This window comes from Acanthochromis polyacanthus, chromosome 15 (genome assembly GCF_021347895.1).
Source record: "Acanthochromis polyacanthus isolate Apoly-LR-REF ecotype Palm Island chromosome 15, KAUST_Apoly_ChrSc, whole genome shotgun sequence".
Lineage (NCBI taxonomy): Eukaryota > Metazoa > Chordata > Actinopteri > Pomacentridae > Acanthochromis > Acanthochromis polyacanthus.
In genome coordinates, this window is record NC_067127.1 from 8,219,062 (window position 1) to 8,246,981 (window position 27,920).

Here is a 27,920-nt window from a genome sequence, read left to right on the forward strand (position 1 = left end):
CACAAATATCAACACTCACAAATCCAAAAATAGATTTATTTTTGTGTCTTTCAGACATATCGATCAAATGTCAATAAGTTCAATCATGTCAAACATAATCCGGGAACATTTTTATAATTTAATCTTTCTAACACTTAAAGGTATAAAGAAAATATATCAAATTCAGTGCGCTTTCACACAAAAATATACAATCCAGTCAGCTATTTCTTAGAGATCATCTGAGTCGCTGTCTTTCAACCGTGCAAACAACTTGATTTGTGTCTTTTCTTGCCAACAAATCTTCCAGGTAAATCATCGATTACTTACCCTCATCCAAAAATGACCCTCACTCTGACTGAGACTGTCAGGTTCACGTAGTGATGCATTGGTTTAAGAAGAGCATGTCTGCTAATTTGTATGGGGTGAATGGATAATGGATGCATGTTGCACTTATGTAGTCCTCAAAACAATATATTCCTCAAATGACAAAAGTTACAAAAACACCAGACACTCAGTGGAAAAAAATGCAATTAAAATATCAGCGACTGCTAGTTGATGCTTAAAAATATATATTCTCTTAAACAAAGCAGCCCCTGGAAAAAAGTCGGAATGCAAGCTTCTAATCAAGCAATAGTAAACATTATACACCCACATGTGAAAAAGATGAAGTCCGTGTCCCAAAAACACTGACCAGCAGCTAAATCTTTACCTCTACTGAAGCCGTGTTAAAGACACTTGATGCATTTTTATGGCTGCTTTTATTTTCTTAAACTGACTTTTCTACAGATGGCATCAATAAAGAGTTGTTTTTGACTACTTTTATGCAGTTGAACACCTAACGACAAAGACAAGTAAAACTGAAAAGAAATGTGACATGTTACAGTAGTATGTTAGCCCTTTAGCCCCCTCTGGCTTGACGGCGTTGCCTCTGACGACGGCTGACCTCTTTATTTTCTACAGCAGATGAAAAGAGTAGTGTAGCAATTAGATACGATACGGGTGGTCATTTTTTAATGTAGTTTGATGTAGTGTTTTGACTTAAATTACCTGCATCTCTCTTCTGCACTCTGTGTGGAATTTGGACAGTGTATGACCCTGGCATTCCGGGCAAACCTGGGCGTCCAGGATCACCTGGAATCACACAAAACTCTCAGCTTGTTGCTCCGCTAAAATGTGACTCTGGGGAATGTGACATGTCTCTTCAATGCTGTTACCTTTTTCTCCTCTGGGTCCTGGGTATCCTCGGTCTCCTCTTGGTCCTTGGACTCCAGGAGGACCGCGGATGGCGCCATGGACTGTTCGAGAGCAAAAAGCACAGATTTAATCGAGGTGACGCAACATTTTCCAGCTACGCTCACACAAGTCAGTGTAGTTTTCCATTACTGATACAGTCTGTGGGGAAATCATAGCTCTGTATCCTCACTTCTGAAGAAGTCCATGAGGTCAGCTGTGACATTGCCGTAGGCCGCCATGACACGGCTGTAGCCAGGTGGACCGGGAGGGCCGGGAGGACCAGGGGGACCTTGAATGGCTCTGACATTCGCCTTCAAAGGACCTTCAACCAGATAGTCCTGGAGCAGGCCTTGATCTACAGAAGGGGGTTTTAGAAGACAGGCATGTGTTCATAAAAAAGTGATTTTCACATACTTAGACCCTTTACTTCCTTCCAAATTCCATCAAAGACACTTATTGCATTCAAAATTCCCCCAAATGTCTCTAATCCACAGAGCCCAGGGTTGTTTATTTTATTCTGTTCCTATTACTGATTGTACTGATGGGGTTGAAGGGGTTAAACCTGCACTTTCAATCTCAGACACCACCCCTCTGCATATGAATGGAGAGAGGAGAGAGTCAGTGCTCCAGGAATATAAAGTCGGTGCTGATGGGACATTCTGAGCCCGAATAATGTCAAAAATGTACTGACAGTGTAGCATGGAAAAGGTTGAACATTAATGGATCCTGTCACTCCTACATTGCTACGATTAACGATTATTTAACTTTTTTAACATAAACTATGACATAAATGCTTTATTTTACTTCTAGTTAGGGGATAATCAATGTTATGTTGTTTTGTGGATGTAACCAAAAACTATAATGTTACAACGGAGTGCTGAGACACATGATTTGCTGAGACTCAAAGTACATAATAATGGCTCTACACACTGAAGAAAACCTAAAAACATGATGATTATCTGCAGTTCAAAGTAGCGTCTTTTACTCTAAGATTCCTGATTTTCTTGATTTACATCCTTATCTGCAACACCTGAGAAAACGAAATCCTCAGAGAGCCTGAGCCACACTGAATGGTCTAAAATTTAATGTCTGTGTGATAAGATTTGACTCAAATTTACCTCTAGCAGTATTTTTACATCATGTCTCTCTATTAATTACATCAGGCAATAGCTCACAGCTGCCACCAGTACACTGAATGTCATCTCTGATATGTTACCTTCTCACATAGCTAACTCACTGAACGAATAGCATTAGCTGCCAATGCATTGTGGGAATTGTAGTTCTAAAACATAAAGCAAATCTACCAAATAAAGTGAGACAAAAATGTGATCCTTTGCTAACAGTGATGAAATCTCTATGTCTGGCAGCTGTAATCCACTCACTCTTGATGTAGTCTGTGACTTTCATGGCAACATTGGAGTAGTCCAGAGTCTCTGTGAGCTTGCTGACATCAACCTGTCTTCGGTCAGCACCATAGCGAGGATCGGTCTGAGAGTAGCCCTGGCTTGATCCATAGCCCTGGTTTGGTCCGTAGCCCTGTCCTTGTCCATAGCCCTGGCTTTGTGCATAGCCCTGGACGTAGCCCGGCTCTCCACGATCTCCCCTCTCGCCTCTTGGACCTGGAGGCCTGGAGGTCCTGGAGGTCCGATGATGGTACGACGAATGTTGTCACCTGAAAAATCCAGTTCCTCTTGATATCCGCACTCATGCTCACTTCAGTACTACACAAATATTTACAGATTCTACACATTCATCACTGATAATCCTGATCACACATCTTCATCTGTCTGTGTGGGGATAGAAGCTTACTGGTCAGATAGTTCTGAACTTCAGCACGGATGCTCTCTCGAGGGAAGTTTCCACTATATGAAACTGATCCAGAGTAACCACCTGGTGGACCCTGTGGTCCCTGTGGACCTTGAGGACCAGGAGGGCCAGGAAGACCTCTGAAGCCAGAACCTGAAAGAGAGTGCAGAGCAAGATGAAGAACCTTTGTGTAATGCCATTTATGTAAGTAGATGGCAAACTAAAAAATAAGGAGCGCACAAATTAACAACTGTCAGCTGGAATTTCTAAATTTGGTCCTTTAAGGCGTAGAGAATTAAATGAGAAGTGAGACTTGAAGACATTTGTGTGGGGTTTGATGCACAGATGCACTAAATAGTACATATAACAATGCTGAGCAGACCCAGTTAATGTAAAGAGGAGAAGACCTATGTGACTGTTGAGGCACAGATGGCAGGAGCTTCAGTCACAAAGACTGTTCAACTCGCTAGTGTTTCAATAGGAACAGTGACCAAAGTGACATCTACATTTAAATCTATGGGAAAGACATCAGTAATTAGGCTTGGAAATTGTGGTTGACTGCACACATTTGGTGATTGGAATATAATAACATTTGATTTAAGAGTTTATATGAAATATTTTGCCTTACAAAATTGTTTCGGTGTCCTTACATGAACTGTAACAATATCTTGCAATGTATATTTTGTAAAAAATTTTGTATTATCAATAATTTTTTATGCTTAAACATAATTTTGGCACATTGGTCACAGTTGGGACCAATGAATACCAACGAAGTTGGTGCAAACAGAATTGTGCAGTAAATAACTTCTGAATTCAGAGTAACAGTCAGCCAACATCAGTTTTTACATGACTGTGACACTGTCTGCCAAACTCACCCTGCAGGTAACGTTGAATGTCCTCCATACTGTAGCCAGGACTTCCTCCCCCAAACACAGTGGAAGTGGAGACTCCTGGTGGCCCCTGAGGGCCAGGAGGGCCAGGTCGGCCTGTAGCACCCGGAGGACCAGGAGGACCTTGTTGTACGTTAGAATTGATCACGCACGGAAGTCTGGACCTAAGTAGATGAATATATGAGGAAGATGATGAGAGAGGAAGCAGATACAAATCCAAATCATGGAGCCAATCTTTACTCTCCAAATGAATCATAGTTAGTGTTTGTTCATGAGAAAAAATACTAAAACAATCTTACTTCTCATCAATGCAGAATAGTCAATCGTAGCAGTACTGTAGCCAGAGCCTCCTGAACCAGGAGGCCCAGGAAGTCCACGAGGACCTTGAGGCCCAGGTGGACCTCTAGCAATCCCTCTGTCTGAAAATATAAATAAACTTATAAACTGAAGTCCAGATATCACTTGCAGGGCATCTGTTTTCTGTTGCGACAGTTTTCTCACCATTCATGATATTGAAGACATATTGGGCTACTTCTTCTACTCTGTAAGTGCCTGAAAGTCCTCCTGATGACCCTGACGCCCCTGACGCCCCTGACACCCCTGGTGGTCCTGGTGGTCCTTGTGGTCCTTGTGGCCCAGGTGGTCCAGTCATGTATCTCCTCACATCGTCTCCTGGTCAGATCACAGTAGAGACACACTGTTCAAACCAGTGCAACATCTTAAAACATGACTTTTGTATCTTCACAGTCAAACAGGATGATGATGAGGAGCTTAAAGACGTAGTAGGCTCTTGTGACTGAGGAGTTCAGTGTGGTGAAAGTCTGTATCTGAGACTATATGGCTCAGCAATAATATATACTGTACTCACTCTGAAGCATGGTGATGAGAGCATTAACTGTGAGGGATCCAGAACTAGGTCCAGGAGGACCAGGTGGTCCTGGAGGACCCTGACCACCAAAGCTGAAACCAGAATCTGAACCTAAAATCAAGCAAAAAGTTAAATGTGGCCCCAATCCCTAAATTATGTCCCACATGTACATGTTAATCACAATGATTCAGCAATATAAATCCTTACGTCTCAGGTATGCAATGATACGGGTAGAGATGTCTTCCATAGAGCCGGAGAAGGTTCCAGGGATTCCTGGAGGTCCAGGTGGGCCTGGAGGTCCAGGGATGCCACTCTGAGTCGCTCTACCTGCGTGGAGCAAAAGATTAGGTTAATAATCTGTTCTGTCCCCCAACAGTGACCGATTTACAGTGATATCACTTCTGAGACATCTTACCTATATACTCAGTAATGTACTGCCGAATGTCACTGGAGGAAGAGAAGGAGCCTGGCTGGCCAGGAGGACCAGGAGGACCTGGAGGACCAGGAGGACCAGAGACTGATCCGCCTGAAGAAAAATGTAATAGTTATGAGCCTGTAGAGCAACAACACACTCAAACTTGAAAAGTCATTGTCAACTATTGGTGCCTTTACATGAAGGTGACATTAGACTTTGTGTATAATTGTAAAGAGTATTTATGAGAGCAGTTGTTATTTTCTCTACCTCTTGAAAGAGCCTGGAATCCCAGGAGCTCCAGTGTCCCCTTAGATATGATAAACAACCAAAGCATTATCATCATGTGACACACAGACAGATACAGTGCTGATGTACAGTACAGACTATAAAACATCAACATTGTTCACAGGTTTGAGTGTGTTTACCCTTGTGTCCAGGTGGTCCTTGAAGTCCAGGAGGTCCTGGTGGACCTGGTGGTCCAGGGATCCCGCGTCCTCCACCATAAGACGACACTGTAAGAATGAAATCATGAATCCCTCAGCATCACTTGAAACTATATATTGTATATATTATATTGTGTTGATTTGTGTTTGGATGAGTGATGGTCTGACTGTCTCAGAGGCTCCTGGTCTTCCTGGACTTCCTGGCACACCTGGCTGGCCTGGTTCACCTAAGACACAAATGACAGTTATTGATACTGGAAAGACTCTCAGTGAAGTCTAGTGATACATAAGAGTCACAAACACAAATGCTTGGTGAAAAGTGAGTGATTTCAAAAAGACACACACAAATAAAGAAGGACAAATACCTTGGTATCCCCTTGGTCCTGGAGAACCTAAAATAAAAATGGAGAACGTCAGGATCAAGTTTTAAAACAGTCAAAAATAAATAAATCAGGTCACTTTACAAAATCTAATCACCTGTTGATCCTTTAGGCCCAGCAGGGCCAGGCGGTCCTGGTGGTCCAGGATAATACGATCCTGGAACAAAAGCACAGTTGAAATCAACGGTGTCACCATGCTACTGCTAATTACAAGTCAAACTTAAAGAAAGACAAAATACAAGTTTCCATTTGGGATCATACCAGAGTCGGATGAAAAGCCTGGGTCACCTTTGTCTCCCTTAGGTCCTGGTCTTCCATATCCTAAACATCAAGAAAGATGATAAAAAGTCTGATATGAAAGATGGATGAGCTTCACATAGTAGTGTGTGATCCATGTGCAGATACTTGCTGGCTGGCCTGGGGGCCCGGGTGGACCTGGTGGGCCGGGTGGGCCAGGAAGTGCTGCGCCTCCACTGGCACCAAACTGCCCTAAAGCAGAAACAAAACAATATCATTTTAATTAAAGAAGTCTTGTCAATCAAGGATAAAAGTCTGGAAAACAACAATAAATTTCACTGTATATCAAACTGACCCTGTGTAAGACGTTACTGTGGCCACAACAGACTTAAATACAGCTTAATACCAACAGTGAAGTGACAAAACTGGCTTTGGAGCATCAGCCACCACTAAACACCTGAGTGTTTTGAGCTTGTGATATTCATTTTTCTCAAAAAAATAACATTGTCTTCTAAATACTGCATGTCTTTAAGAAAGTCATCAAAGAAAACACTCACTCTCTGCTCTGCTGGAGCTCACTCTCTCAGTGCTTCTCACTGTTACTCCTGGTTCTCCTACGTCTCCCTTAAATCCTCGGTCACCTTTCGGACCTGCAGAGACAAACAAAGCACAGCACATATGAGACTCTGGAGGCCACATTCTAAATCTCAAAGGAACAATTTGGGAGTAATGAAAGCACAATGACCTACCAGGTTGGCCAGGAAGACCAGCAGGACCGATGGGACCTGAGAAAGTAAATCAATAAATAAGCACTTGGAGGTTGTAGAATCATTCAGGGTTGAGATACACGATATGAAAAAGGCTAAAGGTCATGCAGTTTTTTTTGTGAGTGCTGTCACGGCAATCCTGACTTTAAAGAAAATGTTTCTTTAAGGATAACATTTTTAACCACAAGATTTATTTCAAGTATTATGTTAATTACATGTATTCTTTTAAAGAGAATTTACTATATTATCTATACATTATTTTTGATGCTTTATTATGTTACATGCAGAATTATGTAAAATGACAATAACCATCTGTAATTAAATATTTAGCTCTGTACAAATATTTGTACATGCTATCAAAACAACATTTTCCTCAGAATTTCAAGAAAAATCGTATAACTGTTCTATATGTGTGTACTATGATCTAAAACTCGGTAATTTCAATCACAAATAAGGCAAAATTGTTGGATTACATGATTTTACATCCAACCTAATGCATTTTTTTTTAAAATACTGAACAAAGATACACTGCTCTCTCGCTGGTATCTTGCGCCCCACTGGTCTTGCAGTGGCAGTGCTACACAAAGTCAAGGTGGTGTGTTCATGTTTTTATTTATTAAGATAAAACTTTTTTAAAAAGCTTTATGTTGCAGCCCACCAGCTGGATTGTAGCACAGAGAAATGCCATTACTAGTTTTGCAATTCCCCTTGAAGGGTTCTGCAGAATTATTTGTGAGAAATTTGTTAAAATCGAAAATTTTCATATTGATAAATTAAATGAAAATGTGCTAGAATCAATGCTGGTGTGTATTTTATTTGGCTTAATTAATGACTATCTTACCACCAGTTAGGTCTGCAGGTTTATTGACAGTGTTTGAATTAATTTAGAAAAAAGTTGCTAAGTAACATGATTTCTTTGAAAAACATTGTATAAAGATATCTATAAATGTATTGCTTTTAACCTTTATTTGAAATAGGACATTCTACTTTAATCTTTATTTTTTAATTATATTTTTGGCAGTTGTTGCTGTTAATTGTTTGAAAATATTTATTTGTTTGTTTAAATTTACTGGCTTTTCTTTTCTTTCTCTTTTTTAGATATTTCAAACCGCGAACCTGATAATCCTGGAGGTCCTGCAGCGCCGGGAGGACCAGCGGGCCCAGGTGGTCCTGGATGCCAACAGAAGTGGAGCCAGCTGGAAAATAAAAGCGATGGTAAGATCTCTAACTGTCATCTCATCGACTTTATGTTAAAATACCAGTTTTGTTCATTCTCTTACCTGCATTGATGATTCTTCCTGCCTCACCAGCGTCACCTTAAATGAACAGACACACCTCAGATAAGAGCTTCACATAAAAAGACAAACAGCGCATTTTAAAAGAGTTTTTCAGCAGCTGTACCTTTGGCGCCAGGTCGTCCTGGATTCCCTGCGATTCCTAAAAACATTTGAGCACACTGTTAGTGTTGAGAACATTACAAGTAAAATACTGTTATGCCACAGAATTAATATTACGCTACAATATTCAAAAGTTTGAGATCACCCAGACAATTTCATGTTTTCTATGAAACCTCACACTTTTATTCATGTGCTAACATAACTGTACAATAGTTTTCTAGTCATCAATTAGCCTTTCAACACCATTAGCTAACACAATGTAGCATTAGAACACAGGAGTGATGGTTGCTGGAAATGTTCCTCTGTACCCCTATGGAGATAATCCATTAAAATCAGCTGTTTCCAGCTAGAATAGTCATTTACCACATTAACAATGTCTTGACTGGATTTCTGAATAATTCACTGGTATCCTCATTTAAAATATGCTTTTCTTTCAAAAATAAAGACATTTGTAACAGTCATGTATGTACATATATATATATATATATATGCTTCATACCTGGTGGTCCTTGAAGTCCAGGTGTTCCTACAAACAGGGAAATGTTATTAATATACCTTCTCATATTACCTGCTTTTTCTGATATTTATATGGCTGAAGATTATATTTAATAACTTTACCTGGAAGTCCAGCATCTCCAGGAGGCCCAGAAGGTCCTCTGAGTCCAGGTGGTCCAGCAGGTCCCTGGTCACCTGAGGGCCAGAATAGAAATAAAAGTTAGAATAGTGTAAAGATTTTTTTCAAGTGTGTTGAAGGAAGGTGAACTGTCACTTATCTTTGAATTGTGTTATTGCAATAAAATAACATATAAATACATGTATTAGTGCTGCTCATATAATGAGATGTTTTTACCTCTTGATCCTTTAATACCATCTTGTCCAGAAGGTCCTGATGTAAAAAGCAGAAACATATATCATACCAAACAAGAATGAGTTGCCACAGCTAGGACAGGCTCACTGCTCCACTGAAATTAGTTCTCAATAGTTTTATAATAGTTCAAGCTCATGATTTCTGAACAGAATGAGCTATAAAGTCTGTTTAAATAACTGTAGAGACCTAGGAAAATAAGTATATACAATTTTTTCAGTGATTTTTTAAATAGTTGTACATTTAAAACATTTTATATGATCACCTTCATTTAACACAGTCCGCTAATAAAACCACAGTAAGTGTGTTGAAGAGTCAATGACTTGGTAATTATGTGATTTCTAATGAGAATCTGGAAGTCCTGTTACTCACCCATTGATCCTTTAGATCCTTTCTCTCCAGATGGTCCAGGCAGACCCGGGAAACCAGGATCACCTAAGAAATGGAACAACCGGATTAAGAAACTCGTACAGACTACAAACTGGAATGTCCAAAGTTTGATTAACAAACATGTGCTGACCTTTAATTCCTGTGAGACCTCTGTCGCCAGGTTCACCTAAAACAAACAATGAATCAAACTATTGTTAGAAACATTCACTGACCTGACAAATTCTGAAAAAAAAAAACCTGACAGAGACACAACAAACCTTTCATTCCCTGGAACCCAGCAAGTCCTCTGTCACCTGCAGAGTGACAACAGTGACTGTCAGTGACATTGTAGAGCATAAATTTTAGAAAATATCCTTTTTCCTGTATTTAGATAACAAATAACGTCAGTGTTGCCCACCTTTAGGCCCAGGTGATCCTGCCTCGCCACGGAAGCCCTGAGATCCTGGTTGACCTGCAACAAAACAGTTCATGTAAAACACCAAGAAGAAAGCCAAGACTGCCAATATTATATTCATCTGAAGCTGCAACTTGGAGATAATGTTGAATTGAGCAGGCAAAGTTACTAATAATTTAAAATATTAAAGGAATGAGAGAACCTTACCTGGTAGACCTGGAAGCCCAGGAGCTCCAGATAAGCCTACAGTAAAGATGAATAGTTATTAGAAGGAAAACCACAGTTTAACAAAACCATAATGACAGCTTTTAGACACCTCATCAATCACATAAAGTTACATACATAAATAAAACTGACACAGGACAATAGCGTGACGTGAAACAAATGGTTTAACAAATGTGTTATCTGAAAAGTCCCAAAAGGAAGAAAGTCCCAATATTCACGAATGAAATGGCACTTTATGGATACCCGTTCTCTCTGTAAACTTCAGAATTTACAGCAATTACATTAATTTACTACTCAATAATTATGTAAGAACTCAGAAATTAATACTAATATAAATGAATAAATTTTGAATAAAATTGCAATTAAAGATAAATAAATAAATAATGTGCATATTAATGTGTGTTTTCAAAACACTGAAGCCCAATAATTATTTACATTTTTTTGCATTCAGAGACATATATAAGTATTTATTAATACATTTATATACTGTATAGGCAAATGTGAGTGTACAGATATGATTATCTCAGTTAAACGGCACTTTGTGGGTGTTAGTTATAAGAATGGATGACAGAAAAACACATGTATACAAAGCATTTGTACTGGATTTATTTAGTTGTTTGTGTGCTTGTACTGAAATAATTTAACACAAAAAAATTAAAAAAGTCTATAAAATGATGTTTTCGGGGCAGTAGAAGCAGCAGAAATGTGGAGGTGAATGAGGCAGTGTTCGCAGAGTGACTCTATGCTGCCACCTGCTGCTCGCTGTAGCTCATATACCTATCATGAGCCGATAAACTCATTTATTTACTTAATTATGAAAAACAAAAGAGAGAGACACTGAGCTCACCTTTTGGTCCAGGAGGACCAGCAGGTCCAGCAGAACCAGGAACCCCAGGATCTCCGTTAGAACCTACAAACCAAAGAAACAGTATGAAGATCCTGCAGTCACTTAGTGTTCCTGAATGAGTTATTAGAATGATGAAAACTTTGCTGGGAATCCGAATCGTACCTCTGTCACCTTTAAGTCCAAATCCTGGAGGTCCAGTTTCTCCTCTGGGTCCAGCTGGGCCCTCACGACCCCTGAGACCCGGTGGTCCCTCCGCTCCATGATCACCTGGGTGGACATTTAACACACACACACTCAGACACTGTAAATGAGCTGAACCGTTGCATCATGTAGTGTGAAGTGAAATGCTTTCTCTACCTGCACTTCCTTTCTGTCCTTTTGGACCTTCAGGACCTGCATGACCCATCGCACCTGGAGCACCTGAGGTCAAAGGTCACAGTTAGTAAAATGACATAATGACACTACACAATACTCAGAAGAAATGCATGAACTGGTGATGAGAAAAGAATATTTCTTACCTGGAGTTCCAGGGAAGCCGTGATCTCCTACAAGTGAAACACATAAATACATTTATGATGAGAAAACGAAGCAGAACTATGAGTGAAAAAAACTTCCAGCAAAAAGTGTGGCTGTTTCCTCACCTTTAGGTCCAGTGTCACCTGAAAATGATTTTGAAAAAGATAAATAAATTAAACACAGATCAGTCTAATTCACTCAAAAAGATGCAAGTTTAATGAAATAAATATTTCACCTTTAGGTCCGGGTAGTCCTCTCTCTCCCTGCACTGAGGATGCTAGGAAAGCTGAGAAAAGCAGAAGATGACAGTTCAGTGGGTGTGAACTGTGTGTGTGTGTGTGTGTGTGTGTGTGTGTGTGTGTGTGTGTGTGTGTGTGTGTGTGTGTGTGTGTGTGTGTGTGTGTGTGTGTGTTTGTGTGTGATTGTGTGCAGTACCTCTGAAGGTCTGTGACTGCATTTCAGATCTTAACATGTGTTGGACGGCCAGCTGAAGGGAACCAGCGTCGATGTGTCCTCCACTCACACCAGCCCCGAGGCCAGTGCTGGTACTAAAGCTGGTTCCTGAACCACCAGTGCCGGCACCGCCATGGAAGCTGGTACCTGCACTGGTGCCGGCACCGCCACTGGAGCCGCTGCCCGCTGCTCCAGCCCTGGCACCAGCAGTACCACCGGCAGTACCACCAGCAACACCAGCACCAGCAGTACCACCTCCACCTCCAACGCCGATGTCTACACCGTTAGTACCGGCAGTTCCACCACCAGCACCAGCAGCAACCCCGACCCGTGTTCTGGAGCCTGAGCCTCCTCCACCACCAGCTCCCAGGTACAGCGTGTTGTCAGAGACGCCGCCTCCTCCGCCTTCCATGACGTAGGTGTTGACGTCGTTGGAGGAGCCTGACAGCCGACTGGTGCGAGCAGAGGTGACCGAGGACTCGGCCTCCAACGTCGCCACTCGATTCTTCAGCTTTCTCACATCCTCAGCTGAGAAAAGGGTAAAATATTAGATTTACACACATTAACGCACTGTAATTTGACAGTGTTTTCCACAGGTTAAGAATTTATCTTGTTTCACTACATTTCTCATCATGTTATTCCAATTGTCAGTGACTATTTGTGTTATTTGTCTGTCATGTTAAGCAAAGTACCATTATGTTGCACTCATGCACATTAGTCACAAACTAAACTCTGATTATAGAAGTCACCTTCTCTCTCTAAATGCCTGCACATAAACACACAACTTGGACTGAAATTCCAATAATGCTTTAGAAAGATGCAAAATATTTAAGGCCATAAACACAACCTTTTAGTTAAGAGGAGGTGTACTAGTGTAAATAAAATGTGTAGGCAGGTAATAGGGAACTTTACACAATATAAATAATAAAAAGTAAACACTTCAGTTAAAAAATGATTAATAATAAAGAACAAACAAACATCATAGTGATTAGAAACTAAACAAAGAAAAAGATGTCTGATTCCAGAAACATGCATCATCAGTCAAAAGTTTGGACACACCTTCCTTTTTAATGGCTTTTCTTTATTTTCATGACTGTGTACACTGTTGACTCTCACCAAAGGCATCAAAACTATAAAAGAATGTATCTACTATGTCGAAAGTAGTCAAAATAAAGGACAAGAAAAGCACTCAGAGCCCAGTACTCTGTCAAGGCTGCTCAGTCTTTGTATCATTTCAGCGGGTGAAATCTTTAATAAAAAATGAACTTGCACTGAGCACAGGCGTGTGTTATGCATGTGTACATATCAAAATAGAAAATAAAGAAAACATAGAAAAATATTACAACTAAATTGCAATGACATAATTAAACTGTGTTAGTGTGTAAGTTGCAGGTTTTTTTGTATATATGCTAGAGCTGAAATAAAAAAAATAGCATTAATTAGAATCTGTTCTGTTAACCAATTAATTGCTTGAGTTCATTTTAAAGTAAATATACAGATTTAACCATTAATCTCAAAATAATCAGCAGATAAACCCATATTAAACTTAATATTTGCAGCAGCCACAGTTTTTAAAAAAATACTTTTGACTTGTTGATATTTGTATAAAATCCAGTCTCTATATATCTACTGTTTTCATTATCAAAACAGCATTATTTAACTAGCATCAAAACATTCAGACCTGAAGATGTGCAGAACAACCGCAGTCTGATCTGTTATTTGAGCAGTTTAAATTCTTTGCTAAATGGCACCTCAGTGATGGACCGGACTGTAACTAAGGAGGGCCGAGTGCTGCTCTGTCATGAATTCCTCATTCCTGGGATTTAAACAAGCGACCTTCCAGTCACTGCTGCTTTTATTTGCTCTTCAGTTAAATAGCTGCTAACCTTTTACCATGACCTGCTGCCAAAACCAGACAAAGAGTCAAAGTCTTTTGTCAGACACAATACTGAGAAAATAAATCAGTGTGTGGGCTCCCCTTTGTCAAACTTGATACTTTATCTACAGTCAGTTTTTTGCTTATATTTGGCAAATTGGTGCCATTAAACATGCTACTAAACAGTTCCACATTGCAATTCATCTGTAGACATACAGAAAGCTGTCACTTGTTTACTCTGATACTGAAGAAAACTAAAAAAAAATGTGAGGATTATTAAGCAAAGTCTGCAGTTACGAGCTCTCTTTGTGTCATCTTGACATTTCTGGAGGTTTTTGATAATGGAAATAATGTTAATGGTGTCATTTTAAAGTGCAAATCAAACTGAATCTTCATCTTAATAAGGAATTGTCGTCTTTTTTACTCTTATAGTGTGAACACTTTAAGACCTGCGAGCTCACACACTTAGTATTACTCAATTCATGCTTAACTTATAAAGTGTCCCTAGAAAAAAATAAGAAAAATTCTATGCTTACTGAACATCCTTATAACCTGTAACGCATAATAGACCATCTACTTCCTAAAAATGATGCAAATTCTGACTTGAAAACAGCATAAATATGCACTGTAGAGGATCTTGAGTACCAGAAAACTTCACTATAAGTGTGTATTAGTCATTAATTGTTCAACAAGCTGTGATCTGTGCTCTCCCAGAGATTGCAAATGTTCTTGTTGTTGTTATCATGTTTTTATCAGTACAAATCCACACCAACAGCTCTCCTGCTGCAGGAAAAACCATCGGAATCTCTTATGTCATCAAGCAACCATTTCCAAAGCTGCTCTGCTGACAATGAATGCCAGACTTTATAGAGTGGGACAGCACCCAGAGATCACATTTCCAGGGGGAGGAGTGCATTTACTGTCTTGCGGCGCTGTGAAATAATGATCTTTACCCCTTAAAAGCTGAAGCACGCATTTTATTGGTTCAAAAACAGTCACTCCCAGACATTGCAGAGCAGAGCCTCCCAAAGTTTTATCTTTAGGGAGGTATTTATTTTCCCGTGTGAGTGTAAATCTCGTAATGTTGCACAAGTGAACCTTACCCAGAGCGATGAGGCCGAACAGGAGTCCCAGCAGGAGCAGGGAGAGCAGGAGGAGACCCAGAAGCCACTTCCACCAGGAGCAGCACGAGTCGGAGCAGCAGCAAAACCCTCCACCTCCGAAGAGGCCGCTGTCCCTGTGAATCTCTGGAGACAGAACCGAGAGTTAAACAATCACTTTCAAACACCGAAAAGTGCATAATGTCAACATCATCTATTACTTTCCTTATCAGTGAATATAACATCAAAAATAGAGAAAAAAATGCCTTCAAATGTCATTTAACCCTCATGTTGTCCTCATTTACGGGCACCCAAAAATATTGTTGCCTTGTCTGAAAAAAAATCCAAAAATTCAGCCAAAAAAATTCCCCAAATTTCTGAAAATTTGAAAAACCTTCAGTAAAAAAATTCCAATAATCCCTTAAAAGTTTCCCTTAAAAGATTTATTTTGAGAAAAAAAAATCACCCAAATTTGGCAAGAAAATTCTTGTAAATATTTTCAAAAAATGAATAAAACTCTTCCAAAAATCCTAAAAATATCTAAAGTGATTACATCCAGTGAAATTTGCTGAATTTTGGTTGATTATATTTGGTGAATGTTCTTAAGAAACATTTTTAACATTTCTTTTTTCCACCAAAAAATGTTCAAAGATTTCCCAAAAATGTTGAAAATGTGGACATCAGACGTTTCACTGTGAAAATATCTATTTCTTTTCCAAATTTTAAACTTTAAACCGGGTCAATTTTGACCTGCAGGACAACACGAGGGTTAAAGCAATAGAATGAGATTATGTGAGCAGTTTTCACTATTTTTGCAACAGCAGTGACAAAAACAACTAAATATGATTGTCAAAATAGTCGATTGACTAACTCAAATATCAGTGAAATTACCTGCATAGGTGGCTTTATCTTTCATTACAACTCCAGGTGATCCATCTGTGAAATAAACCAATTAAATATCAATAATGTATTGTTATAATAGGAGTCATTTTGTGTGATGCTTTTAACGTCTGCTCACAATAAGAGTTGCCTGTCTCTGACTTCAGGGGGACCATTTCAGTGTAGCTAGAAATAAGCTTCTCCTTCTTTATTGAATCTCCCGACAGAGAACCTGGAAAAGAGGAAAATAAGTTCACATTTTCAGTTTTTTTTTCTATTGTCTTCATGGAGCAGATGTGTCAAACTACTACAGACAATGTAGATGATGCAATGCAGCTACACACAAGGCAAAAAAAAAGATTTATAGATGCAGAATATAAAAGTGAAAAGGTACCACTAATAGTAGAACAGTGATAATGGTGTTACTATACTCCCTGATTAAATTATGATCGATGACAGGTAAGAATTAGAAACACTTTTCTTCCAAATGATCAGTGCTTTGGTTATTTAAATACAGCACTAACATACTGTAAAAACCTGCTTTACAAACTTGTCAAGAGAAGCCAAAACTGAGTCCAAAGAAAGCTGAGAAACCTTCCTAACACGAGGGAAGCCTCAGTTTTCCTCCAGAAGGGGGCAGCCAGTCTGTGACTCACCTCCTCCCACATGGACGCTGCTGCTGCTGGTGAACTGCTTCCCGCTGTCTTTTGCCAAAATGAGCATTTCTGTGTCCCTCTTTGCTGGAACGTTCTCTTTCTCAGACACCATGAACTTGTAGCCTTGCTTATAGGAATCATCCGTTTGGGATCTAGCGGCTGAAAACAAGAGAGAAACTCAGGCATCGTGTGATAACTTCTTTATTAAAACATGGGAGAAAACAATCTAAATAGGAAAAAAAATATTTTGGGAAAAAAAACACAAAGTTAACAACAAAAGCAAAAATAATACCTTTTACCAGGTATAAAAATAGGCCCTGTGTAGGTTAAAAGCAGGGGGTTCCCTTTGACAGTTTTGACAGTTTTACTGTTGCAGACTCACTTGTAGAGACTCCAGTGCTGATGATGGTGCCACCATTTGACACATTCTTCTGAACACCATATCCTGCAACACCCACATAAACACTCATGTAAGATTTTTAATGCAACACATTTAACGCTTGAAATTGACTTCCCGTCGTACCTCCAAGGTTGGCGTTAACGTTGGCTCCGCTGGTGGTGAGCACGCTGCCAGATGTGGGCGCCAGATTGTTCTGAAAGCCGTAAACTGGAAGCAAAGATGCAGATATTTGATTAACGGCATTCAACCTGGGCATACCTGTGTCTCTAATTTACTGTGGCACCTTCACTAGAGAGGCCTGCTGGTACTATTATGACTAAAATGGATGAAAAATTAAAAGCACTTTATTTTTGTTGCATTAAATTTGTCAGAGTTGCAGCTGAGAATTTGAGAAAAGGTTCAGTAATATCACCTATCAGTCTACAATTAACTGCTCTAATGATACATTTTTAGTCTCTGATTTGAATTTTTGATTGAGCAGAAATGCCACCGTTTTTGAATTTCACTCTGAAATGATGGCTACAAGGAAACGTGATGTCTCTTTTTCATAGAGCACAAGGTTGATCATTTTGGCCTTACAGTTTTGACTGTTACTGATTAAGTTTAAGAACCTTTTTCAGAGGTAAATTTAAAAAAAATAGACTATGGATAAGGCATTAAATGACATAAAATCATAAAACTGCACATGTATGACAAGGAAAAAAGAAAAAAATGAACATCAAAGTGTCAAACACATGAGAGATGGATAAAAAAGACAGAGAAGTGAAAAAGAAATCAAAAGATAATCATTTTAAGGAGTAACAGTAACACATACGTGATTTGTTCCGCGAGTACCTGGACGTGCGTTCCACAACAAATTCTTCAGAGCTATTTTTTTTTTTCAGTTTACACTCTCCCTCTCTCCCTCCCTCCTTCTAGGAGTCCGGCAAATGCTAGCGAAATCTAGGCATTATTTCATCAGTTTTCATGATAGACAAAATAAACCAATAACGATATTGACCGATATAACATTTTTATGCCAATATCGGTGGGTCGATATTATCGGACATCCCCATTTAAAACTACTGCATTTGAAAGGTGTGACTCTTGTTGTTATGATCTGTAAATCTCAAAAGGAAGATATTACACACCTTATCATGGCGGCATTGTTTGTTTATTCCTATGTTAATTTATTTTAGTGTTACTATATACAGAATGTAAAACAGCACAAGTAAAAATATTTGCAGAATGTACAGGCCTTTGGACACTATTGCACTACATATTATTTTAAGTATGACTGTACTATGAGTGGTAGAGTTGTTATTTTGTTCTTATTGTGCTGTATTGTTTCATCATATGTCATGCTGCATGTTTTGATGTTGCAGCTGTTTTGCAACACAAGACAAATTTCCTTTTTTCTCATCATTCGTGGACATTTGGTCTCACCTGACAGCGATGAGGGTGAGGTGGGGCTGAGCAGCGAGGTGCCTCCCGCCATGTTGTTTGTGCCGACCTGGTAGCTGTAGCTGCTGGTGTTGCCAGCGGCGACCGTGGTGGAGGTGGCGGGCAGCGTGGAGGTGGACCACGAGAAAGTGGGAAGAATGGCGTCCAGCGTGTCATACTGACCTGATCTCATGCCAGTATCATATTGTCCTGACTTTAGACCAGTGTCATACTGGCCTGATTTCAGACTGCCGTCGTACTGGCTCGATTTGACACCAGTATCATACTGGCCTGACGTCACTGTGACATCATATTGGCTTGTTTTGACTCCAGTGTCAAGTTGGCCAGTTGCCAGGCTGTTATCATACAGGCCTGATATATCGATGGTGTTGAAGCCTGATCTCGCACCAGAACCAAACGAAGATGAAATTGCTAAAAAGAAAAGACACAAAAATAAATATTATATTATATGTTATCATAGCTCAGCATCTGTTTTTCTGAACTGTGATGGAATATATAACATCTTATTTCATTAGACTCTTGAAAAGATTTGCTGTGACATTATTTCCAAACAAAGATTGATATTAATGTTATTTTACAGTTCCTCTAAATGTTTTGTCATGTTATAGATATTATATGTCCCTCCACATCGGACGCCAGCATTTTTCCACTGCAGATTCCAGATATATTGTGAACAGCATAATCAGAAACATCAGTTATCAGAAAAAGTACCGTTAAAAGAAATCCAGATGCTTTGGATCTGTGGATGAGAGGTATCTGAGACCGCCTGAAGTTATTTAAAAAGGAGACGGTGTGTCTGTGCATGTACACTATGTGGATATGTGCGACTGTAGTAACAGTATCTACCTGACTGAGAGGCCACTGAGACAGTCTTGGTCTCCACGCTGGCTTTTTTGGGGACCGGCAGCGTGATGGAGGCGCTGGAGGATCTCGTGGGGCTGACGCTGCTGGAGCGTCCCTTCAGCAGCTTCTTCACGTCGTCCAGCTCTGTCCCTGCAAATCCACAGTCGCACAAGCAACGCTCAACAAATGCAACATCTCCGAGAAATTCACTGCAAAGTGTGAGTTTAGTCTGAAAGTCTGTTGGATTTTATGCGAGGTACGGAATATGAGTGAAAGTAATTTCCAGCTACGAAGTGGTACAGAAACAGAGACCATTATTAAAGATGGTTTAAAGAGTTTTCAGCAGGACGGCAAACTGCGGCCTTATTTTTTGTCTTTTTGTGAGTACTTCACAAACAAAATATCACTGTTATAAAACTTACACTATCTAAAGACTGTATTTTACCGGGATCATGTTCACTGAATGCACAATTATAAATACAATGTATTTTTTAAATAGAAGTTTTTCAGCCATCCAGCCTCTTTGTGCTGGTGAAACTAAACCTCAAGTTAAGTCAATAATAGAAACAGTTTAACAGTGACAATAATTCATTGAAAGTATTTACATTTTTTATGCTTAAGTACATGCGAGTGATGATAATAGAAATTTTGAATTCAGGAATCTGTCTGTGAATATATGCAGTTTTGTGTGTGTGTGTGTTGTTGTTGTTTTTTTTTTTACATAAGTGAAAGTACCACTGCAAAACTATAAATAATAATAATAATATGAATCACACTGAAATACAAAAGTATTAGCACCATAATTCCTAGTGGCCCCTGTGTGAGTCACATATCTAATTTAAATGCTTAAAATCATGTTGTTAGAGGAGGATCTAAGCTTGAAACTTAATATACTACTCTACCTAACATCCTTAAAAGCTGCAACGATGAATAGATTAACCAATTAGTTGTCAAATATTAAATGTATTTGCAAGTATTTTGATAACTGATTGATCAGTATTGAGTATTTTTTTTTAGAGAAACAGGGTAAAAATTCTCTTATTTCAGTTTCTTAAATGTGAACATTTTCATTAGTCCAACATTGCATTTGAGAATGCCATCTTGGGCTTTGGTAAAGTGTTGCAATCGATTTTTAGCCATTTTCTGACCTTTTACTGACCAAAAAAACCCCAGCTAATTAATTGAGAAAATAAACAACAGATGGATCAGCAAAGGGAATAATCATTAGTTTCAGCTGTAACATCCTGCTGCGTAGAAGTTTATCTGTCAAATAAATGCAGTATGGTTGAAAAAAAACTGTACTATTCCCTATGATGTGTTCTGAATTTACAGTAAAATGTAACATAAAATGTGAAGTACAAGTACTGGAGTAAAGGCGCTGCTTCTGATTTGTTGTTGTGCTGTTTCATACTTTAGTAAAAGCACTTCTTCTTCCACCTCTTTGAAATAAAACACAGCAATCTGAAGGGGTGGCACAGCATGAATAACTGTTCAAAAATGTGGATTAAATGACAGAAAGCATGAATTTGAACCAGCAGAGGGAGGTGATGAGTGTCTGTGCAGCTTCAAACTAGGAGGTGCAGCAAGCAGTGACTCATGTGTGCCACTGCTTCCACCACAAGCTTGGCTCTAAACTTCTCCTCCATGTGGTCTCAACGCAAACAATCGCATGTTCGCCGTCGTTTCAACCTCCTCGCCCCTTCTCCTTCTGCTGATATATATCCTCTGCTCGGGGGAGGTAACGGCACATGTGTTACTGATTGGATTTTCATGGACACAAACTTGCATGTGAGAGGCGGAATGTGAGTTTGTGATGTGCTGAAAGTCTGAGCCAGATGGTTTGACAGCAGCATAATTCAAAAAACACACACAGAGGGAAAAAAAATATCCCAATCCAAGTGGTTCTTTGAGTGAACAAAAAAAAAGGATGGCTTGGTGCTTTGTGAGGAATTGCATAACAGAATGGACCAGCGTGTCTCAAGTGTCTTACATCTGCAGGCAGTGGGGGAGGCACTTTGCAATCTTGCTCGAATCTCGCTCTCTGGAAAAAAACAAGACACACAATGGACAAAGGAATCCTGATTTAATAAAAAAGTAAAGCCAGGGCAATATAAAGTCAGATGGTGCAGAAATAATGAAGGGAGGAGGGGAAGAAACTATTACTGAATACCTCTGCTTTCGCTCCTCCCTCTGGTGCTGCCGGAGCCTGAGAGGAAACAGAAAAAAGGGGTGAAAAAAACCCCCAAAAACACAGGGTGAAATAAGGTAAAGAAGGGCAGAATCTGTGCAGTGAGGAAGTATTAAATGCTATATTTTACAGCTGTCACTCTCACTTACAATAGTTTCCATAATCTTTGCGTGAAAACTCTGGAGAGGAGTTAGCACTGGAACTCCCTAGAAGAAAAAACACAACAGTTGAAGTATAAACAGCGCCCCAGAGTTGTGCCAGCTTCCTTCACTTCTTCTACTTCTTCTGTTTCATGCCAGCCGTGCGGCTCTTGTTCTACAGACAGGAACTCACCGTCATAACCTCCCGAGCGACTGGTTATGGTCTTCCTCTCTCGGAAAGCTGGCGACAGGCCTCCTGATGAGCCAGCAGTCTGGGCCCTCCTGGCACCACCCGCCGAGCTGGACCGGACCTTTGTCACAGAGCTCACGAGATAACTGCCCCCTCCACCTCCACCTCCTCCTCCTCCTCCACCTCCTACCCTGCTTCCACTTCCGAAGCTTTCTCCATCTATGTAGCTCCCCACTTCATCGCCTCCTCCTGAGGAGTCTCCTCCGAGGTAGATGCCAGAGGAGCTGTAGCTACCACCGTTTACACCTATAGAAAAACATGGAAAAACATGATGCATACCAGTTATTATTCATTTCCTGCAACTGTATCAACTCTGCAAGCTTTGTCAGAGTCAGATGGACGTTTCTGCTTCGACTTCACTTAATTTCAAGAGGAAGTGTTGCATGTTTCACTGCAAAAACATGTTGAAAGCTAGGGTTATCCCAGTTTGTCATACAAAACGTCTGAAAGCATGATATAATGCATGTAAATATAAATATTTGACTGAAAAACAGGGTGCAAAGTATTAACAATTTGTGGAAATGATGCAATTTATAAGTTATTGACTAATATTCTTTACAAATGTTCTGAAAAAAAATTGTAGTCCAAGTCGAAGGTAAAAATTTGTTTTATAGTTGTTTGCTCGTTTAAAGTTTAGTTTGAACAGTTTAAACTTATTAGTGCCCAATCTGCTGTGTTGTTTTTATGAAAAAAGGTTGATTTTTTTGTGTGAAAACTTTGCTCTTCAACCATTATATGACTAATTTTATGCTCACAGGCAGTTAATAAGAAAACTGCAGGAAAACTGTGTTCACAAATTGCCGAGTTCAATTACTCTGAAACTGCAGCAAATTCTCACATTTGACGAATTAGAAACAGAGAGAATTTGGCATTTTTTATATGAAAACTCACATAACTGATTGAATAATCAACTATCAGTAACAAAGCACCACATTTTACATGAGCTGCATAAATTTTGTGTACAAGACTCTTAATTTGTAAAGTACCTGTAGTTGTATCTGCCAAATAACGGCAGAGGAATAACAAAAATGAAACAAAAATCCCAATGAAATGGAAAGAAATTAAAAGATAGCACATATTTCACCCGTGGCTCCTGTAAAATAAAGTAAACTTGCTCCAACTGAAGCAGCTACAACAGTAAAATGCTACATAAGTCTCAGGGTACGTGAGAACATTCATATTTTCTACACTGGAGAGTTTTTAGTTTTGGTACATTTCTAAATTCAGAACTTCTGTCTAAAACTGAACATTTCTACAAAGTGGTGCCTCTGCTTTTATGTAAGCAATAAAACACAGTAGTTTCTCCACTGTTGCCTAGAAGTTCTTCAAAACTTCACCAAAGAACAAACCCCAAAACTTTTTCTCTCTACTTGCAGTTAAAAATACAACACTGGGCATTTCATAACTTTGTCCGAAGACAAAGCCACAACTTCCCAGTTCTGGCCCATGGATGGAAAGTTGTTCTCACATGAAGAGAAGTAAGTTCCACTGCTGTTCTGGGTTAAGACATTCTTCTCCAAGCCCAGCCCTCCAGCACTGCTGGACATATTCCTGTGATTTGATCCGCTGGTTCCCTCTAGCAACGAGAAGACACACAGCAAAACACGGAGACGCTCTTACTCATCGGGGTACTTCCTTAAGAGCTATAATTACTGTATTACACTTTTAGTTTACAGACAATAATCAGAAGGCAAACATGACTGGAGGACAGAAAAGACTCACTTGGTGGGAGAGAAGTCAGTCTGGTTGTGGTGGTTACGGTTTCTGTCACAACTGGTGAAGAGAAAAATGGTTATCCCTGTGAACACTGAGTTTCTGTTCATCCGTGCATCAAACTGCAGTATTCAAACTTTGACATGTTAATCTCAGCTGACACACTGGAGTGATCTTTACATGTCTTGATCTGAATTTATGTCTCAGAGATGGCACAACATGGGTGCTGAAGTCGACATGCCAGTACAAATATCATACATATCTTACATACAATAACTAAGGATTTGTTGTAGAGTTTGGTTGTGGAACAGTTATAAGAAATATGATTGTGTTGCCAGGTTGGTGTTTATCCTCAACCAGCAAGACAGTCCTTAAAAAAAACAGTGCTCAACTGGAACGCATATTAACAAGATTTCTGACAATTGTTGGAATCACACTTCAGTGAGTACTCTTTTCAAACATTAAAGAAAAACTGCAGCACTTTGTATTGATCTTCTAACATTATTAACTGCATACTTGACTTTGATAATGACTTGACTATTGATACCAACTAGAGAGACTTTTCACACAACTGTGGTTCTTCTTGGTGCCTTAAAATTGATTTTTCAAGCTTTAAATGATTTATTAACTATTTAAAAGCCATTAGATGAACTTTTAAAGCCTTGAAAAAAAATACAATTATCAAGAAACTGGCGCCAAAACGTCTGAACACTAAATTAAGTGAATCTGTCAAGTCGGCTCAGTTTGTTGAGTTCAAATCTTGTCAGAAATCTCGTAAATTATGAGCTGCAGGAGATGTTCCAAAACTGAATACATAGAACAAAATATTAGACAAGTATTTATGACATGTCAGTCTTTTCTGGGGGCGTCACGGTTTTGATTTTTACCGACAAACGCTTCTCAGCGCGAGACACACTTATTGGAAGTTCCCAGAAACTTCATCTTGAGGCTTTCATCTGCAGATATGAGTCCCGAGGGTTGTTTAATAAAGCGTACAGCTAAATAATCTCCATGAATGATCCAGAAAAGTTTCAGTAAGTGGATCTTTGTGCTAAGATTTTTATTTTCATCATAAGACTTTTTCTAATGACCTTAATGGACCTTCAGTCTCAACTTGGGTTTTCCTCTTTCACATGTTCTCACTTAATAAACCCAAAAACTTTCTCCACAAGTCAGCATCTGTTCCTTTTGTTTTATACCAGATGGAGGCAAGAAGTGAAAGTTTTTACAGGATTAAAAAAAAAACGTTCAATTAAAGTTTGTGTAATTTATGGGTACAGATAATTGGTTCTAATAACACCCCTCTTCAACCAGGAGGCATTTTGTTCTCTCGCTGCCGCCTGTTGAGTTTTACTGGCCTCAATTGTAGATCATTTAGATTCCACTTAGATTTCTTGCTGCCTCCTCACTCCTGTTCTCCTTCCTTTTAGGGTTTTCTGCATGTTTCAGGGTCATGGCTAAAGACCGATTGTTCTGTTATCGTTCCTCAGCTCTGAAGAAGCCTCTAACAAAACCTAAGCGACGTCACTTGCATGAGAAGCATCTTAAAATGTACAAATTTGGCTTTTTTTATGCTCCTCCAAACCACATTGTCTTGTCCGTCTCTTCTGTTAGGCATATTTGAACTACTGGCTTGAAAAATGCAACATAAATACATTTTAGTTCATTTGGAAGTGACATATAAAACAAAAGGACAGAGTGGCTGATTATATGTTTCTCTCGGTTGGTGTCAAACCTGTAATCAGCCTTCATTTGACCTCTCCATCCTTTGTCGTGTTAAAACTCTTTTGGGCCAGCATGAGCTGTGCTTTGACATTTAGCTGTGACTAAATGGAGGAAAACCCAGAGGATGACTTGCACCCTTAGAAATGGAAACTGACACCACTAAAGGCATGCCATGATGTTAGTGACAATAAGCCCCCAGAGAAGAGAGACACCACCATCACCAGGATGAAGGATTGAAGGAAAACTTTGCGCCTTTTGGAGATTTTGAATGCACATTTAACGCCACAACAATCTGTCATTAAGCTCTAAAATGAGAAATCTGATTTTTTGCATCTCTTTGCCACATTGAGGTCTGTGGAAATGAGAAGTTTCTGCTTTTAGCAACATAAATGAAAGTAAATTCAGCGGTTTTGGTTGCAGATTTCTCTCCAGTACACTCAAACTGTGCTTTTCCGGTGTGTTTAAGTTGAACCGACCCTTTACTTCATATTTGTCTTTCATTTGCAGTTTCAAAACTTGAGGATAAATGCAAAACTCTCACCCCTTTCTCCCGAGATGTCCATCTGCCTTGTTAACTCGTCCATCCCATCTTATCTGGTGATAAAACATCGACCACGGTCATGCATGTTCTGTGCCAGCTGTGGTTAAATTGAGTTTTAGCAAACATTTGATGGGAAAAGGCCAAAAAAGTTACGCCCGGAATGACTCGGGCTAAAGGAGAGGCTGCTTGTTTACTGCACTAATTGGAAGTTTTGTCCCACCGAAGACGAAAACATTTCATCACATAAATCTCATGATCGTAATTGGAAAACCACAGTCTCATACTTTAATAGACACAGTTTTAAACAACCTGCTTCGACAAAGACACAAACTCCACAGGAAAAAAAAAACACAAAAACTTTCAGCTGTTACCTTAGAAGCAACTCACTAACATTTAACTCTCATGAGAGATTCCACAAGAAAAGCTATGAAGCATCATCTATAGATTTCAGCAGACTTTGTATTTATTTTTGTGCCTTTTAAAACAGAACTAACAAAGGAAACAAAAGGAGGCTGGTGGATCAGTGCACAGCTCTGAAAGACCATCCTCCTCACCACACCCTGCCAGCCACGGACCTTTAACTGCATGTGCTTCACCTCCTGCACAACTTTAACATTTTAAAACACCAAAAGATATCTCCACAAAGAGCCCCCTTCTTTTCCAAAATCACACCATCTGCCCTGCAAAGTCTGACAAGCCCTCAGATATTCTCCAGCTATGAGAAAAGCAAACAGTGCAAACCAGTAATCCCCAATGAATTCACTGCTCCTGCCCATCTCATTAAAACTTTTATGAAGTTACCTGATATGAACAACAAATATAAAAGGGTACTGACACATAAAGCTTGACAAAGTAGGGCCAGTTCCTATGGTATATTTAGATGGATGTAAATAGCACGGCAAAAGTGGATGTAAAACTATCCTGAGATCACAGTAACAGATAAATGATCCTTAAAAAAGAAAAAAAAAGCCCCCACTGGATTGTGCAAACAAGCCAAGAAGTACTTGTAGAAGATTTATAGGAATATAGAGGACTTAAAGCCATCCAAGCCTATAAAATCAAAAAATAGCAACTCTGACAGGCCATCACCAAACTCCCAGAGTGCAGTTTGTTAGTGCAGAGATGCAGCAGCCAGGTGAGAAGAAACATCCAACATAAACAACTTTTCTTTTTCTTCTCCCTAAAGTCTCCAGGTTATTCCAGTGTACGTTTCTCAGATCCTACCTTCAGCCAGCTCGAGCAAATCAAGAAGTTCCTCTCTGGATGATCCGCGGGACGAACAATAAGTTTGTGTGAGGCTGACGCGCCTTGCAGGGATGTTCTTAAACTCCTCGGTCCTTTTGTGCCTTTTCGCTCTACTTTCCCAGGCAAGTCAAAACAGAGATTTGGGCACCGGTCCCAGCCGCGCCCATCAGCGCTGCAGTTTGGCAGGCAGGTGTAGCAGACGGCACGGAAAGCTGGATTTTAAAAAAGAAAACAGCGCCTCAGGGAACCAATTAAGCCGTCAGTCTCAGCCCCGCAGACACAGATAGTCAAGAGTAGAAAAGAAAAGTGATGAGCCCCTCCTGCTTCTTCTTCTGCTGCTGCTCGCTGCTTTGGTCACCACTTTTCAGAACTTTTGGGGGGAGGAGGTGGAAAAGGAGTGATTTGGGAGGTGGGATTTCTTCCTTTCTTTTTTTCTTCTGTGGACAGGAACGCAGCTATTTCAGGGTCCGCTGATCTATTGCGCGCAGCGAATCCATCCTGCCGCAGCTGGATCGCATCTGGCGCACATATTGGAAGAAGGAACACACACAGTATTTAATCCATAAGCTATGGTTTCAGCCACTGTGTTATTGCATAATCAAACTGCAGTTTTTATTTCTCACTATGCTCCTCAACCTTTGCACAGATTATCATCATGTTCCTGCAGGATCAGTTTCTGCTTTTTCCTGTTTATTATCCAGATCTGATAGCTTTCATGTGACAGTCCTCAGATGATCCCATATGCACACCCCCCTAAATGAGTAGCTGTATTTTAAAACCGTATGATCATAATAATAAAACAGAAGTCCCCACTAT

General features: G+C 39.7%; 1 protein-coding gene across 1 annotated transcript; it reads right to left on the reverse strand.

Annotated features, from left to right (window-relative positions):
• Positions 1-22: 22 nt before the first annotated feature.
• On the reverse strand, positions 23-27,615 carry col17a1b (collagen, type XVII, alpha 1b). Its single transcript, XM_051959689.1, is given in 58 exon segments — positions 23-933; positions 1,027-1,110; positions 1,194-1,274; positions 1,403-1,567; positions 2,595-2,838; positions 2,841-2,884; positions 3,022-3,171; positions 3,894-4,055; positions 4,058-4,072; positions 4,208-4,327; positions 4,410-4,580; positions 4,777-4,887; positions 4,984-5,103; positions 5,192-5,310; positions 5,471-5,498; positions 5,617-5,702; positions 5,801-5,861; positions 6,000-6,026; positions 6,112-6,171; positions 6,276-6,335; positions 6,423-6,503; positions 6,809-6,901; positions 7,001-7,036; positions 8,135-8,194; positions 8,197-8,214; positions 8,299-8,334; positions 8,420-8,455; positions 8,915-8,941; positions 9,034-9,105; positions 9,266-9,301; positions 9,653-9,715; positions 9,801-9,836; positions 9,928-9,963; positions 10,068-10,121; positions 10,272-10,307; positions 11,137-11,199; positions 11,299-11,403; positions 11,494-11,556; positions 11,655-11,681; positions 11,778-11,795; positions 11,888-11,938; positions 12,088-12,633; positions 15,085-15,228; positions 15,973-16,017; positions 16,100-16,192; positions 16,617-16,775; positions 16,999-17,061; positions 17,140-17,223; positions 18,442-18,870; positions 19,306-19,452; positions 21,293-21,343; positions 21,473-21,508; positions 21,640-21,696; positions 21,824-22,126; positions 23,349-23,456; positions 23,603-23,653; positions 25,860-25,912; positions 27,084-27,615. Coding segments are annotated over 57 exon segments (5,370 nt in total). The 5' UTR covers positions 25,903-25,912; positions 27,084-27,615; the 3' UTR covers positions 23-877.
• Between the last annotated feature and the right edge of the window lie 305 nt (positions 27,616-27,920).